The sequence below is a fragment of the Narcine bancroftii genome, chromosome 3, assembly GCF_036971445.1.
Source record: "Narcine bancroftii isolate sNarBan1 chromosome 3, sNarBan1.hap1, whole genome shotgun sequence".
NCBI classification, from domain to species: Eukaryota; Metazoa; Chordata; class Chondrichthyes; order Torpediniformes; family Narcinidae; genus Narcine; species Narcine bancroftii.
Genome location: NC_091471.1, coordinates 242888215 through 242905387, shown reverse-complemented (window position 1 = coordinate 242905387; position 17173 = coordinate 242888215). Strand labels below are relative to the sequence as shown.

At 44.2% G+C, this 17173-nt stretch overlaps 1 protein-coding gene across 1 annotated transcript; it reads right to left on the bottom strand.

Annotated features, from left to right (window-relative positions):
• Window positions 1-1581: 1581 nt before the first annotated feature.
• LOC138756430 (tetraspanin-1-like) lies at window positions 1582-16028 on the bottom strand. The gene is made up of 7 exons (XM_069922926.1): window positions 15972-16028; window positions 14900-15106; window positions 11441-11515; window positions 7110-7217; window positions 5725-5850; window positions 3274-3357; window positions 1582-1729 (listed from the first exon to the last, which is right to left on the bottom strand). The coding sequence occupies exons 1-7, from the start codon at window positions 16026-16028 to the stop codon at window positions 1664-1666; spliced, it is 723 nt and encodes a 240-aa protein (XP_069779027.1). The 3' UTR covers window positions 1582-1663.
• Between the last annotated feature and the right edge of the window lie 1145 nt (window positions 16029-17173).

The window sequence follows — 17173 nt, the reverse complement described above, 5'->3', positions numbered from 1 at the left end:
AAAGGAGGTTGCTGCCCGCCAAACTGTGAGGCGCCAAGATGCACGGTTTGAGGCGATATCAGCCCACTGGCGGTGGTCAATGTGGCAGGCACCAAGAGATTTCTTTAGGCAGTCCTTGTACCTTTTCTTTGGTGCACCTCTGTTACGGTGGCCAGTGGAGAGCTCGCCATACAACACGATCTTGGGAAGGCGATGGTCCTCCATTCTGGAGACGTGACCCACCCAGCGCAGCTGGATCTTCAGCAGCGTGGACTCGATGCTGTCGACCTCTGCCATCTCAAGTACTTCGACATTAGGGATGAAAGCGCTCCAATGGATGTTGAGGATGGAGCGGAGACAACGCTGGTGGAAGCGTTCTAGGAGCCGTAGGTGATGCCGGTAGAGGACCCATGATTCGGAGCCGAACAGGAGTGTGGGTATGACAACGGCTCTGTATACGCTTATCTTTGTGAGGTTTTTCAGTTGGTTGTTTTTCCAGACTCTTTTGTGTAGTCTTCCAAAGGCGCTATTTGCCTTGGCGAGTCTGTTGTCTATCTCATTGTCGATCCTTGCATCTGATGATATGGTGCAGCCGAGATAGGTAAACTGGTTGACCGTTTTGAGTTTTGTGTGCCCGATGGAGATGTGTCGGGACAAATTACACTTTTCGGTGTATTTTATGGACTTTGGGCCGCTGATCATGAAAATCACCTTAAAACTTTCCTATCACGCACTGTTTTTTAGATATAACCTATTTTTGTGATTCCCTGTCATATTTTAAGTCTGCTTCAAGTAGACAAAACCATGAAGTGCAACGTGTTGTTGAAGATTCATTTTCTGCATTTGCACTTGGACATCTTCCCTGCTGATCTTGGTGCCGTCAGTGACGAACACGGTGAAAGGTTTCACCGGGACACCGTGACCATGGAAAAGCGGGATCGGGGCCATTGGGATCCATCAGTGCCGGACCACTATTGTTGAACATTGACAAGAGAGGCATCAGATGGTGAGTGCAAATGAAAATCAGCGGCAAAGCATTTTTAGCTCAGTTGAACTAACGCAATGTGTCAGCGTCATTATGCGATAAAGATGATAAATTCAATCAAAGCTCATTTAATGTTTCCCCATCTTCCTACATGATGCAGCAAATCTGAAATTATCTTTGTGTTCAGATTGAAGTTGTCTATCATAATTTTCTTTTTCGGGAAGCAAACCTTTTGAAAAACAAATTCCCTTGTCCCACTCCTAATCCTGGGCTAAGCCAGCCTGTAGGAAAATGTGTATAGGCTGCAGCGACAATTTTTTTTTCAAAAACGTGTTTAAAAAAAAAGCCGTCAATGTCCACCAAGGACCGTTTCTGGCCCCAATATTGAGCTTGGGGAATTATTAGAGATGGCTGAGGTGGGGCAGAGGAAGAGGCAGCTGGCTGGGCGGAACAGGAGAGACCAGTCACGGGGTGGGGGAGGGTAGAGGCAATTCGGGACTGCAGCTGTTGACCGAGCAGTGGGAATGGTGGGATGATAGTTGTAAAGAGTCACATTTCTCTCTCACCGATACCCTTTGTAAATGCTCCATGATCGACAGTTATTGAAAAGCTTTTTATTTATTCACTATAATCACCCTTTACAATCAAAAGAAAGAAACAATCATTAAAATGGTGCTGGAAGCACATTTTTCTCCACTTTTATGCAACAGTTTTCTGCTTGTTGACCTGACAGTATAATATCATGGATGATACCATTGCCCCCATCTGAAAAATTAGAGAAAAAGGAGGTTAAGGCCATCCATATTTCTTTTAACTTCTCTACAAGAGAAAATAAAAATGCAAACATTGATGAGATGCATCTTAAACATTAATTTCAGTTCTCTCCTGTCTATTACAGATCAGTCCTTTCAGCTTGATGGTCCACTGAGAAATATTAGGTGTTGGCTGAAATTAATACAATGGGATTTTTTTTCAGGCTTCCTTGATCATGTACAGCTGCTCCACAACTTACGATGGGATTACATTCCAATAAAACCCATCGCAAGTGGAGAAATCATAAGCCGGGAAAGAATACTGCCCGAACATCCTAGCCTAGCCTACCTCAAATGTGTTCAGACCACTTACCGTAGCTCACAGCCTATATCCAAAGCATGGGAACAGATCGAAATTCAACAATCGAAGTACGGATATTACCGAATCCGTATCATTAGCGAACCATCGTAACTTCGAAAAATCGTAAGTTGAACCATTGAACGTAGTGCATTTAATTTTTAAACACACAAAAATAAATGATGGGATGTTGAAGTCATTGATTCCTGCCTGACAATGGAGGTTTCAAAGACCTATCAGTTATTGAAGTGACAACAGTTACATCACCAATTCTATGGCCCTTTTCCCACTGGCATCCCACTGTGGTGAAACCACTACGATACATATTCGTTGTACGTAAATTACATGACCTGTCCTGGTTGACCCTGCTCTCGCTGGCTGCCTCGTGACATTTCTTCCCCATCAAGGCTGTCATGCCACAAGCTGGCCCCCAGCTCGAGTCCAGGTCAGCATGAGTGAACAATACAGGGATGCTGCCCATCTCTTCCAAATAAAAGCCTTCAGTTTCGATTACTTCACCCTTTGTGCAATTGATCGTGCATCACCTAGTGAAATGGGTGTGGAGTGTCCCAGGACAGGGAGCTGTTTGTGCTGTTTCCACTGGGCCACCTTTAACCTGACTGCTTTTACACTGAGCACAGCTCATCCCTGGGGATCAGAGAGTCTTCCTTCGAATGGAATGGATGGAAGTTGTCCTTTTTCCATTGGTTTAATCGGCCCGCTGATGTCAGCTGATGCCAGGAATAGGAGTAAGGGTCGAGGCCGTCAATCCCCGGCGTGATTTGACACCGGCATGCTGATTGTTTTCCTTTTCCACTGGACCCTTAACCGGTTAATTCCATGTTAATTCCTGGGACAAGGTGCCAGTGGGAAAGGGTTTCATTTTGAATTTCCTCATGGCTGTGACATTTGAAGCTTATTATTGTTAAATTACTCACCAATAGTCAATAAATCACAAGGCATGGAAGATGAAATATAATGTCAGTCTGAGATATTTTCAAAGTTCTTAATCTTGCCTTCACTTAAATCAAAATAATTCCCTTTCATCTGTCTTAGTAATAACATTTATTAATTTACCTGTAGGTCACCTACTTCCTTTTGGTCTTTAAGAGAATATAAGGTTGATCAGTCTTCCCATAATTTAACACTCTTAGCTACATTCCATCACCCACGTTCACATTGAGTGTACGGTACGTTACCTCAAGCACGGCGACCACCAGTGCAATTGCAGCAAGTATTATAGTATTCTTCTTCAGAAACATCAGGATTATCTGATAACAACCCTAAAAGCAACAAAACAGAGGCTCAACAACAATCTACCGCTAATGTCTTGGACCCATCGCCCCTGTCTGAGGGTGGGGGTGCAGAGGCTATAATGAAGGACAACTTCGATTCTCTGACATGCTTGGTGGGCCGGATGGCCTACTGCTGCTCCTATGTCTTACGATGAATGCACTGCTCTTACAAACACTTCCAACTCTATTATTTATTTATTTTAATATGTGTCTATAAATACTCTGCATTTGTCCGTATGTGCGTTACGTCTGTATGTGTGTCTGAAGGTTTTGCACTGAGGGCTGGAGAACACTGTTTTGTTGGGTTGTACTTGTGCAATCGGATGATAAAATAAACTTGAAATTCTGCTGGCTAGTTGACAAGTCAGTGTTAGTGTAGAAGATATCCTGATCGGTTCTGTCTTTTGTCCATACAAGTGCGGTTCCAGTGAGGCCCAATGATCAGGTCCAGGGAGGATAGCCAGTTGCTTCTTCCTTGAATAAAGCCTCAGATGATAGGAGCACTCTTGACATTGATTCATATTGGGGGTGGGGGGATGAGCTCCATTGTGACACTGCATGTTGGTGACATGTTGCAGATGAGACATTAAGTACCATAAGTGTTAGTCGAGATTTAAGGATCAATTTTTCAGGTCAAATGTGAGGTGTCAACTTTTACATGGATACTACTTTTGACCTGCGTCATTCAAGGTGTCGGGAGCTTGGATGACAGGAACGAGGGGGTACGTCCAAGTTCGGGGTGTCAGGATGGATGGCCAAGGTGAGATTTTGTAGTCAGGGCGTCGGGAGCTCAGATGGGCAGGTGGCCGGTGCAAGGATCTGCAGTCAGGGCATTGAGAGCTTGGGTGGGTGGCCAGTTGGGTCGTAGGGAGCTCAGATGGGCAGGCAGCGAGGGTAAGAATCTACAGTTGGGGCACTGGGAGCTCGGATGGGTGGGCAGATGGGTCGTAGGCAGCTCAGGTGGGTAGGCAGCGAGAGCAAAGGTCCACAGTTGGGGGGTTGGGACCTCGGATGAGTGGGCAGATGGGACATAGGGACCTCAGGGGGGCAGGCGGCCAGAGTGAGGATCTGTGGTCAGGACATCTGGAGTTCAGATGAGTGGGCAGCTGGGGCCAAAAATGGGGTTGGAGGGTCAAACTTTACACGGGGTATATGGAAAATATGCAATTTTGGGCATAAAAAAGAGTAATTAAAGTTGTTGTTGGTGGATCTAAAGATCAAATGATACTGGTCTACAATTATTATTTATTAACAGCATAAGCCAGATTAATGCCATCATTAGATTTTGGTCTTGTGGGGCTTGTCGGTGTAAAGTTAAATTGTCTTGTTTTATCTCACATCAAATAATGGACGAAACATTAAGGTCATAAAAGTGGTTACATAATTTCATGTATTTTCCTCAGTGTGGGTGAATTCAACCAATTTGGTAGATCTTGAGATTGAGCAGAGAACTTCAGAGCTATGTTGTACATGAGTGAACCAGCACCATGGTTTACATGGGAAAGCAGCTGCCCAGGAAACAGAGGGTGCTGGGTTCAATTCCCCGTAGCTCCTTTAGAGCAGGGCATCAGTAAGTGCATAATCTGGGTTCAGACCAATTCTTGTCCACGTTTGCTGTTGGCTGACCAAGCCAATGTGGGTCAGACTTATACGCTCTAGATTGGCCCAACTCCATGTGTGAATGGATACAGGGAGGGAGATTGACCTTTATGGCCAGCGAGTCATCAATGGGCAGGCACAGTAGTATATACAGCAGCTACAAGGGCATGACCTTTGATCCTGCACAATGGATTTTTTTAGGTGGAGTGCAGTGTGCGCGAAACAGGCCCCACCCTTTACACCCGGGGTTTATCTGCTGAGACGTTGACAACCAAGTCCTCGGGACATAGGTGTTACGTCGGAGTGTCCTTCTCCTAGGCTGAGCCCCATCTGCCCGGGTTTGAAATCAGAGTTTTCCATCTCTCAGGCTGGCTGCCAAGGCTAATGAGCCCAGCCCACCCGTCCAGTTATACCGCCGGACGCTCGGTCGCGCCGTGACGTAGAAAGCTCACCAAAAATGTGGGGTGGGGGGGGGGACACCGACGAGGAAGTGCTGCTACAGATGCGGCCTCGCAGTGATTACTACACAGAGAAAGGAGAGGCAATGTATTTCCCTAGGTGAGCGGGACGTCAGGCCCAGACCTCCCCAAATAGAGCAATAAGAATATGATGATCATAATTGATGATAATGGCTCTATTTTTCACTGCTTTAACCAACTGAGGACTTTGGAAGTTGGACAGATTTTTTTTTAGCAAATGAATATATCCATAAATAGTGAGGTGTCAATGTACAAGATTTAGAAACACATACATTACCGGTATCTCAGCAGGTTGCTTGCAATGAATTAGTGATTGGCAGCATGCACTGGGATAGAAACCTGTTTCATTCACATAATCCGAGTTTGTGAAATCAATGTATCCATCTATGCCACAGCATTTAAACTGGAAAGATAAAATAATTGAATAATTAGTTCACTTTTCCATTTCCTAAGGTTTCCAAAGAAGTATCAGACTGCAGGAGAGTTTAAAACGATAAGCTGTCAGTTTTTTATTATGTAAGAATTCCAATTTGTTTCTGTAGACACGTGTCCAATGTGCATCCTTGATTGTGCAGACTGTGCTGTCCTGCAAATGACCTAGTTCACATCTCTGGATATTAACTCCTGAATGCTCATTCACAAAAACTGTGATGCCCTGAAGGACGTATTAATCCTTTAAAAGTTAAATTGTAACTTTTTGGATCGGGAAACAAGTCTTATGAGGCAAGTTTAGCAGAGCTGGGACTTTTCTCATTGGAGTGTAGAAGGATGAGGGGAGACTTATTAGAGGTCTACATGATTATGAGAGGTATAGATCAAAGGTGGACAACTAGCACTTGTTTCCCAGGGAAGGATCAGCAAACACCAGAGGACGTCTGTACAAAGTGAAGGGAGGGAAGTTTAGGGGAGACATCAGGGGTATGTTTTTTTTTTGACACAGAGTTGTGGGAGCCTGGAAAGCCTTGCCAGGGTTAGTGTTGGAGGCTGAAACATTAGGGGCATTTAAGAGACGCTTAGACACATGGATGGAAGAAAAATAGAGGGTTACAGGGTAGGGAGGGTTTAGGACTTTTTTTAGGAAGGAATATATGGGTTGGCACCACATCAAGGATCGAAGTGCCTATATTGTTCAATGTTTATATTTTATTATAAAGTTATAGCTTTTTAATTCGGGCGCCTGCCTACATTTTCCATACCTTGATGAAGGTTCTGTATTTTTATCTTTGCTACTGCTTGACCTGCTGAGTTTCTCCAACATCGTGCCTTCACTTCAACCATGGTGTCTGCAGACTTGCGTGTTTTACCTCGTTCATATTGTAATGTAACTGGGCTACAAGTAAACGGCCCAGCTGTTCTGTTCCTCACAAAATTGAGATGGAAACTACAGCTTTATCCAAAGGCTCAAGGAATTATGAAGGATGCATTGAACTGGTATGGCATGCTGCAAGCGCCAACATGAAAATCTTCCTCAAGCTCACTGGAGAATGGGACAATATTATGGCACAGCGTGAGAGTGTGTGTGTGTGTGTGTGTGTGTGTGTGTGTGTGTGTGTGTGTGTGTGTGTGTGTGTGTGTGTGTGTGTGTGTGTGTGTGTGTGTGTGTGCGCGCATGCGCACGCGCGCCTGCTTATTTTTTTATTTATACTCTTGTCTTTTGTTTACCTGAATCATCACTGCATCAAATGCATTGAAGATCGACATATCTTTATGATATTCGTTTTGAAGAAAGTTCAGGAACCAGGCCTTCATATAGCTCAAAAAGATGTCAGCCTGGAAAACACCAAGAAATGATTTTCAACTGAGAGGGCGGCACGGTCTGCATGGAGTTTACACATTCTCCTCGTGTCTGCGTGGGTTTCCCCCAGTGTGAGGAGGGAGCTCTGGTCTCCTCCCATTCTTTGTAACATACCGGGGATTAATTGGGCTCAAATTGGGCAGCATGGGCTCGTGGGCCAGAAGGGCCTGTTACTCTGCTGTATCTCTAATTTAAATTTAAATCAAAGCCGTGAGCATTACCAGTATCACAACTTACAAAGACTAGTTCCTTCATTATAGAATTAACCATGAAATTCAGGCTTGGTAGATACAGGAGGGATGGTTTACACCTGAATGCGAAGGGGGCCAATATACTGGCAGTTAGGTTTAATAAAGCTGTCGGAGCTGATTTAAACTAATTTGGCAGGGGGAAGGGAACAGGACTGATAGGGAAGTAGATAGGAGAGAGAATATAGGGGTGGTTCCGATAGACGGTGAAACAATAAGGAATAAGGGAGCTAAAAGTGATAGGAGAATAAGAACGAATGCACCAAGAACCAAGGTGGAGGGAGAAAGGAGGTATGGCATAAAGGTATTGTGTATGAATGCAAGGAGTGTAAGGAATAAAATGGATGAGCTTGAGGCGCAAATGGCGATGGGAGGTTATGACATTGTCGGAATAATGGAGACATGGCTGCGGGAAGGGCAGGATTGGGAAATAAATGTTCCAGGGTACACGTCCTTTAGAAAGGACAGAAAGTTAAGAAGAGGAGGTGGGGTAGCTCTGTTGGTAAGAAATGAGATTCAGGCGTTTGAAAGGAAGGACATTGAAACAGGTGAGGTAGAGTCTGTTTGGATTGAATTAAGAAATTGCAAGGGCAAGAGGAATATAATGGGGGTCATTTACAGGCCTCCGAAAAGTAGCTCAGATATCGGTAGTAGTATAAATCAGGAATTAAGAGTGGCATGTCAAAGTGGTAGCAATACGGTAGTTATGGGGGACTTCAACATGAAGGTGGACTGGGATAATCAGACGGGGGCAGGAACACAAGAGAGCGAGTTTATAGAATGTCTACGAGATACTTTCTTGGAACAGCTAGTGGAGGAACCTACCAGGGGGAAGTCGATTCTGGACTGGGTGCTGTGCAGCGACGCAGACTTAATAAGTGACCTTGATGTAGGGGAGCCATTAGGGAATAGTGACCATGGTATGGTTACTTTTAAGCTGCAATTAGAAAGGGAAATGGAAAGGAAGTCGGAAGCATCTGTACTTCAGTTAAATAAAGGGAATTTTGCAGCTATGAGGGAGGAGCTATCCAAAATAAAATGGGAAGATACACTAGCTGGGAGGACAACTGGGGAAAAATGGCAGGTTTTTATGGACATTTTTCACAGGATTCAGGACAAATTTATTCCAAAGTGGAGGAAAGGCTCTAGGAGATGCAAATGGCAGCCCTGGCTAACTAAGGAAATCAAGTGCATTATCAAGTCCAAAGGGAGTAATTATAAGATAGCAAAGCGGAGTGGGAAATTAGAGGATTGGGAAACCTTCAAAGAACATCAGAGGGTAACTAAGAAAGCCATAAGAGACGGGAAAATGAAGTACGAGAGGAAATTAGCAAATAATATTGCGGAGGATAGCATAAGCTTTTTTAAGTATGTGAAGAGGAAGAAATTGGTTCGGTCTAAAATTGGCCCTTTGAAAATGGGCAAGGGTGAAATTATTACCGGAAACAAGGAGATGGCAGAGGTATTTAACAAATACTTTGCAACTGTCTTCACCAAGGAGGATATAGGTTATAGTCAGTTAGGGGGTAGTGGTCATGCGGTACCAAGAGACTTGGGGAACTTTACTGGGGAGGTAGGGGATCTAATGGATATCCGGATCCAGAAGCAGGAGGTTATGAGTAAATTGTTGGGACTGAGGGCTGATAAATCCCCAGGGCCTGATGGGCTGCATCCTAGGGTGCTTAAAGAGGTGGCTATGGAAATTGTGGAGGCACTGGTCGACATTTTCCAAAGTTCCATATATTCCGGGGAGGTCCCTGAGGATTGGAGAGTGGCTGATGTGGTGCCGCTTATTAAGAAAGGAGGGAGGGAGAAAACAGGAAATTATAGACCGGTTAGCCTGACATCAGTAGTGGGGAAGATATTGGAGTCCATCATAAAAGGAGAAATAGCAGAACACTTAGTCAGTAATAATAGTATAAGGGCTAGTCAGCATGGATTCCTTAAGGGTAAGTCATGCTTGACTAACCTTCTGGAATTTTTTGAGGATGTGACAAAGAAGGTGGACTCGGGAGAGCCAGTGGATGTGGTGTATTTGGACTTCTAGAAGGCCTTTGATAAGGTACCGCACGGGAGTCTAGTGGGCAAGATCAGGGAGCATGGTATTGGAGGTAAGGTGCTGACATGGATAGGAAATTGGTTAAGAGATAGGAAACAAAGGGTTGGAGTAAATGGGTCTTTTTCAGAATGGCAGGCTGTGACGAGTGGAGTGCCTCAGGGATCGGTGTTGGGTCCTCAGTTGTTTGTAATTTATGTTAATGATTTGGATGAGGGGATTATAAATAACATGAGCAAATTTGCAGATGACACTAAACTGGGTGGTAGTGTGGGGTGTGAGGAGGAGGTAAGGAAAATGCAGAGGGACTTGGACAGGCTGGAGGAGTGGGCGGCTAAATGGAAGATGAATTTCAATGTGAACAAATGTGAGGTTATTCATTTTGGGGGAAGTAATAGGAAAGGTGAGTATTATTTAAATGGAGACAAGCTAGGGAGTGGGGAAGTGCAAATGGATCTGGGTGTACTTGTTCACCGGTCACTGAAGGGTAGCATGCAGGTTCAGAAAGCTGTGAAGAAGGCAAATGGAATGTTGGCTTTCATAAAGAGGGGATTGGAGTATAGGAACAGAGACGCCCTTCTGCAGTTATACAGGGCCCTGGTGAGACCCCACCTGGAGTATTGCGTCCAGTTCTGGTCTCCAAACTTGAGGAAGGACATACTAGCTATAGAGGGTGTGCAGCGCAGATTTACAAGGTTAGTTCCAGGGATGGCAGGGTTGTCATATGCAGCAAGGCTAGAAAAACTGGACTTGTATCCATTGGAGTTTAGAAGGATGAGGGGGGACATGATTGAGGTATACAAAATCATCAGGGGGATAGACAGGGTGAAGTCGGATTACTTGTTCCCAATGATGGGGGAGACGAGGACTATAGGGCATAGTTTAAGAATACAGGGTAGGCCCTTTAGGACGGAGATGAAAAAGCATTTTTTTACCCAGAGAAGTGTGAATCTGTGGAATGCTCTGCCACAGAGGGTGGTAGAGGCGGATTCGCTGACTATGTTCAAAAGAGAGTTAGATAAGACTCTTGTGGGTAACGGAGTTAAGGGTTATAGGGATAAGGCTGGAAAGGGGTACTGATGGTAATGATCAGCCATGATCTAAAATGGCGGTGCTGGCCTGATGGGCCAAATGGCCTACTCCAGCTCCTATTGTCTATTGTCTATTGTCTATATTTCATGAATGGTCCATTTATGAATGAAACAAATGAATTATTCCAGAATATTTACATATCTTTGTTTTATGTCTGTACATGATGATGATAGGCAGTGGTATTGTGAGTGTATGGGTGTCCACCGTGTTCCAAAAAAACACTGCTTCATCTGGTTGCATCTGGCCTTCAGTTGTAAGCTAATAAAAGTGGTCTCTGAGTACTATCGATCATGTTACAGAGGGTGACCACAACAGCTGGTGCACTCACACGGGTTGGGGGCTGCCGGAGACTGGCTCATGGGAACCAGGTATCAGAAACCAGCATTCGAGAGAGTACTGAGGACGTCGGAGGTTTGGATCTGGAGCTCGGGTTACCGAGGGTTTGAACAGGAATCCGTTGGGCTGCAGAAGCCGTGGGAGGGCTGGAGGTGAATCCACAGACATTCAGTGTCTGCGAAGGGACTCCCCTTTGCTTTTCTTTCTCTCATTGTTAGGGGCGCCGCCGGGCCATGCTAATGGTGACTCTTTGCCATATGCCAGGCAGAAGTCAAAGTATATCATGCATATTTCATTCTTATATAATGTTACTATTAGCAGGAACAACTCACTCAACACATGCCCCTCTGATCAACATCAGTATGTTTTAGACTTAGTCAATGTTATTGCGCGTGTCTGAAATAGACGCCATCCTGGCGGTTATCATTTCAGTATCAGTGAATCTTTCATTTCAAACTAAGCTTACCATAGCAGAAAATACCAGGATAATGACAGCGGCCACGAGCTGTGCGAGGAAGATCACCAGGATTATCAAGAAGAACTGGAAGGAGAAACAACAGCATTTACTGGCGCAGGGCCAGAGCTTCTGGGGCAGCCCACTCCCACCCCCACCTCTTTCCATTGCAGGATAAAGCTGACCCCCTATGTAACTTCTGATCATTGATCTGAAATTATTTTCACCTGACACCAGCACAATTTATGTTTCTGTGCGAGCTTTGGTATTATTGCTTTAATGCAGTGAAATCCCCATTATTCGGAATTCAAGTTACCAGCCCCCCAAAAAAAATCACGAAATATAAATAGGTAAAATATATGAAAGTTTAAAATTGGTTCATCAATCATCCAGCATGCAATCTCAAGTAACCGGGAATTCACTTATCCGGCATCTACCAATCACCAGAGGTGCCGAATACCAGGGGTTTTTACTGAATTATGAAGCATTACTGGTTCATTACTTGTTACTGTCTTGTGTACTTATCATGGAACATTACAGCCCAATACAGGCCCTTCAGCCCCATGATGATGTGGCCGATCTAAACAAACGTAACCTTCCTTACATAGAAACATAGAAACAAAGAAACATAGAAGATAGGAGCAGGAGTAGGTCATTCGACCCTTCGAGCCTGCTCCGCCATTCAACGAGATCATGGCTGACCCCGTCCCCGCCTTCTCTCCGTAACCTTTAATACCCTTAAACTGAAGAAATAGATCTAATTCCCTCAAATAGATTTAATGAACCTGCCTCTACTGCCCTCTGTGGCAATGAATTCCACAGATTCACCCCCCTCTGGGTCAAGAAATTCCTCCTCATCTCGGTCCTAAATGGTTTGCCTATTATTCTCAAACCATGGCCCCGGGTTCTGGATTTTCCCATCCTTGGAAACATCCCATCTGCATCCATTCTGTCCAGTCCTGCCAGAATTTGATATGTCTCTATGAGATCCCCTCTCAATCCTCTAAACTCCGGCGAGTACAATCCCAATTTGTGCAATCTTTCCTCATCAGTCATTCCTGCCATTCCAGGTATCAGCCTGGTGAATCGCCTCTGCACTCCCTCCATTGCAAGAACATCCTTCCTTAGATAAGGTGACCAAAACTGCACACAATACTCCAGGTGGGGTCTCACCAAGGCCCTGTACAGCTGCAGTAAGGTATCCTTGTTCCTCTACTCAAACCCTCTTGATATGAAGGCCAACATACCATTTGCCTTTTTAACCGCCTGCTGTACCTGCATGCTCGCCTTCAGAGACTGGTGTACAGTACCCCTAGGTCTCTCTGCACTTCCCCATCTCTTAATCTATTGCCATTCAAATAGAAATCTGCCCTCCGGTTTGTATTACCAAAGTGGGTAACCTCACATCTGTCCACATTGTAGTGCATTTGCCATGGATCTGCCCAGTCCCTCAATTTATCCAAATCACACTGGAGCTTCCTGACCCCCTCTTCCGTGCACACAACCCCTCCTAGCTTAGTGTCATCTGCAAATTTGGAGATATTACATCCAATCCCCCTCATCCAGATCATTAATGTAAATTGTGAACAGCTGGGGTCCCAGTACAGATCCCTGTGGCACCCCACTGGTCACCGCCTGCCACTCAGAAAATGAGCCATTTATCCCAACTCTCTGTCTTCTACCTGCCAGCCAGTTCTCAATCCACATCAATACTTTTCCCCCAATCCCATGAGCCTTGATTTTGTAAGCCAGTCATTTATGCGGGACCTTATCGAAGGCCTTTTGGAAGTCCAGGTACACCACATCCACTGGCTGTCCCCCATCTATTTTACCTGTGGACAATGGACCACAAGACTCACACCCACCAGGTTCAGGAACAGCTGCTACTCCTCCACCATCAAACTCCTCAATCACAAACTTAATCCTCTATTTTTTTTTCATCCACGTGCCTGTCTAAGCATTTCTTTTTAATGTCCCTATTGTACCATCTTCCGCCACCACTCTTACAAATTCATTCCAGGTACCCACAACTCTGTATTTTAAAAAAATTACCCCTGACATCTCTACCACTTACCTACACATCAGGAGTGATTAATATTGGCCAACTGACATTCTACAAATTTCTACAGAGGTGTGGTGGAAAGTGTGCATCATGGTCTGGTATGGGGGTGCCAATAACCCTGAGTGGAAAGCCCTGTGGACACAGCCCAGGACATCATAGGAAAAACCTTCCCCAGTATTGAGGGCATCTACAAGGAGCGCTGCTGTCGGAGAGCAGCAGCAAACATCAAAGACCCACCCAGCACATGCTCTGTTCTCGCTGCTGCTGTCGGGATAGAGGTATAGGGGACACAAGACTCGTACCACCAAGTTTAGGAACAGCAGCTACCCCTCCACCATCAGACTTCTCAACAACAAACAATCAGGGACTCATTTTAGGACTATACTTGGCACATTATTTATTACTAATTATTTTTCTCTGTATTGCACAGTTCGTTTATATTTATTTCATTGTTTATAGTTCTCTCTTTTCCAAATGTACCTTTTCTTGAGTATAGTTTATTGCAGTAAATCCTGCCTGGCCTTCGGGATAAAAGAATCTCAGGGTTGTATGCATTGTCATGTATATACTCTCACAATAAATCAGAACTTTGAAATTTGAACCAATTTTGATTCAGAACGTTTTGGTCGCACTTAAAAAAATACACAATCCTCTTACTCCTGATATCAATTATATTATTCTGAAATGATTCAGTGATTCTGTGGACAATGGTCAATCCCCACCACCCAGCACACGCTCTGTCCTCGCTGCTACCATCAGGAAAGAGGTATCGGGGCCACAAGACTCACACCACTAGGTTCAGGAACAGCTGATCCCCCTCCACCATCAGACTCCTCAACCACAAACTCAATCAGGGGCTCATTTAAGGACTTTTGCATTTTATTGATTTTTTAAAATTCTCCTTGCATTGCAGTCAGTTCATTTATATTCATTATCTGTGTACAGTTTTTTATTTATTTACAGGTTTACATTGTGTACGGTACATTTCTGCACTACCAATTAGTGATAATTCTGGTGTGCTTACAGGAAAAAGAAACTCAGGGTTGTGTGAGTCGTCATGTACGTACTCTGACGATAAATCTGAATCGATTGAATATTTCCCTCTCTGTATCGCAGTCAGTTTGTTTACATTTCTTTATTTGTTTACATGTGCACTTTGAGTCAGTTTTTTTGCACTGCCAATAAGTGCTAATTCTGCCCTGTCTGCAGGAGAAAAGAAACTCAATGTTTTATGTGATGACACGTGCGTTCTCTGACAATAAATCTGAAATAAATGAATGGTCTATATCCTTGGAACTCATTCAACCAACTAATTTTAGGGATTTGTGCTTAACCGGAAAGTCAATTTTGTCACCTCATTTTCCCTTGGGCAATAAAGAGAGATGGACAAATAAGAAGGTTTTACTCACCGTCATCAACATGCACTGGTTTTCTTTTCTTGCTCCACAGTACCCAAGGAAACCAACGACCATTAAGAAGGTACCTAATGCGATGCAGAGATACCCTACATGGGCCAGCACCTTCAGGGACCCTGTCACTTTCTCCAGGAGCTGGAATAAGGAGTTGCCATCCACTTTAATCCAGATTCCTACTCCCAATAAAATGGCACCTCCAATCTGCAAAAGATGAGGAACATTGGTTCTCGTGCAAAGATCATTCACTGGTTGAGAAAGACTTGCCCATCATGTCCCTTTCGGGGTGTTAGAAGCTCCGGTGCACAGACGGCTGGGGCATCAGGAGTTCAGTACAGGTGGATGGACGAGCCGAGTGTCCATGGACGGAGCGTCAGGAGCTCAGACGGGCGGGCGGTCAAGGCCAAAAATAGGGCAGTCGACTTACACGGGATCCACTATTACACAGTAACGAGAATAGCCCAAAAGCATATTGAACGTCGTCAATGCCTCCACAATTTTGTGTGGTAGAGAGAACATAACCCCCCATCCCCCAGAGAGATGAAATCCCCATCTTTACCATTGATGGATGACCCCTTGTTGTGAAATTATATCCCAAGTTCTGGATTACTGATCGTGGAAAATTCTTTTTAGCACTTAACATGCCAAATTCCCTCAGCATTTTCAAATGCTCAGTATCAACCGTTTTGCATCATTTAAAATAAGTCTCTTATAAGCTTCAAACTTGTTGGTTCATCCATGAGCTTATCTATAATGTTGAAATGATCTGCAGTGTCAAGAACTTTAAATTTAAATTTAGTTTAATTTTAAATTTAGATGTACAGCACGATAAAAGGCCATTTCAGCCCACGAGCCCATGCTGCCCAATTACACCCAATTAACCTACACCCCCCCCCCCTTTGAAAGGTGGGAGGAAACTGGAGCCCCAGGCGGAAACCCACGCAGACACGGGGAGAACATACAAACTCCTTACAGACAGCGCCGGATTCAAACCCAGGTCCTGTTCGCTGGCGCTGTATCAGGGTTGCGCTATCTGCTACATCAACCGTGCCGCCCAGTATTTACTTACAAAGATGATGAAATTGAAGATGACCATTGACATCTTCAAAAATTTGTAGAAAGACATCTTTTTTGTTTGTGCGCTGTGTTATCTGGAAACAAGAGTAAAAATCATTTGATTTCAAGTCTTTTCTTCACCATCTCCTTAAGTATGAACAGTTCCCCTCTTAATAGTTCTTTGGTGCAACCATTATTTGGAAATCCATTAAGAAGGATATTTATAATGACCAGATCCCGGCCAAGTAACAGCGCTTCCTGAAAACAATTATACAATTCGCAATAATTCTAAACATGTTCACCAAATCAAGTCAGAGAAGCTGCATTCAAATTAATTTGTGCTTAATCCACACATAGTGCAGGTAATACAAAGAGTTATTACATTAAATATTTACCAGGCCTGCCAGGAGATGTAAAGTCTTTGATCAAGAGAATCAGAATTCATTGACATGAACAAGTCGTGAAATTCAGTGTTTTGAGGCAGCATCCCAGTACAAACAATCACATCTTCTAACATTACTATAAAAAAATTAAAATAATAGTGCACAAAAAGTAAGGCAGTGTCTTTGGTTCATTGATCATTCAGGAATCTGATGGCAGCGGTGAAGAAGCTGACCTTGTGCCGCTGAGTGCTCGTCTTTAGGTTCCTGTACCCTTTTCCCCAGATGCCCTCAACGGAGTGAAGTCTGATGCCTGTGATGTCGCAGGCCGAGTTAACAATCCTCTGGAGTTTATTCTTGTCCTGAGGGTTGGGACCTCCATACCAGGCAATGATGCAACCAGCCAGAATGCTCTCCATGGTACACCTGTAGAAGTTTACGAGTGCCTTCAGTGACATAGCGAATCTCCTCAGACACCTCACAAAGTACAGTGAGGTGGGCTTGTAAGAGAGACCCAGTGGATGTAAATCTGATCAAGGGTAGGTCAATAATTGGCAAGAGGCCTGGCATTAGATGGGGTACAGGCAGTGGGCAGAGCTGTCACACATGAACTGTAATCAAAGGACTATATATAACATTTGGTGGAAATGAAGTTAAAATGTAAAGATTGGTAGATTGCAGGTAACTTTTTCCCCTTATCAAAGGTGAACAAAGCAAGAGGACATAGATGTTGCACAAGGGTAAGAGATTTAGCGGGGATATGAGAAGGATCTTTTTCATCCAGAGAGTGGGGGCAATGTTCCCTCAAATTTTTAGTAGTCAGTGTGTTAATTTT

Excerpts from the sequence above, each read along its gene's own strand:
- LOC138756430 (XM_069922926.1), bottom strand. The coding sequence starts at position 16,028 with ATGTCTTTCTACAAATTTTTGAAGATGTCAATGGTCATCTTCAATTTC. Across the intron at positions 15,107-15,971 it reads TCTTCAATTTCATCATCTTT|ATTGGAGGTGCCATTTTATT; the intron begins GTAAGTAAATAC and ends CATCTTTTGCAG. Across the intron at positions 3,358-5,724 it reads AGCAACCTGCTGAGATACCG|GGTTGTTATCAGATAATCCT; the intron begins GTAATGTATGTG and ends TGTTGCTTTTAG.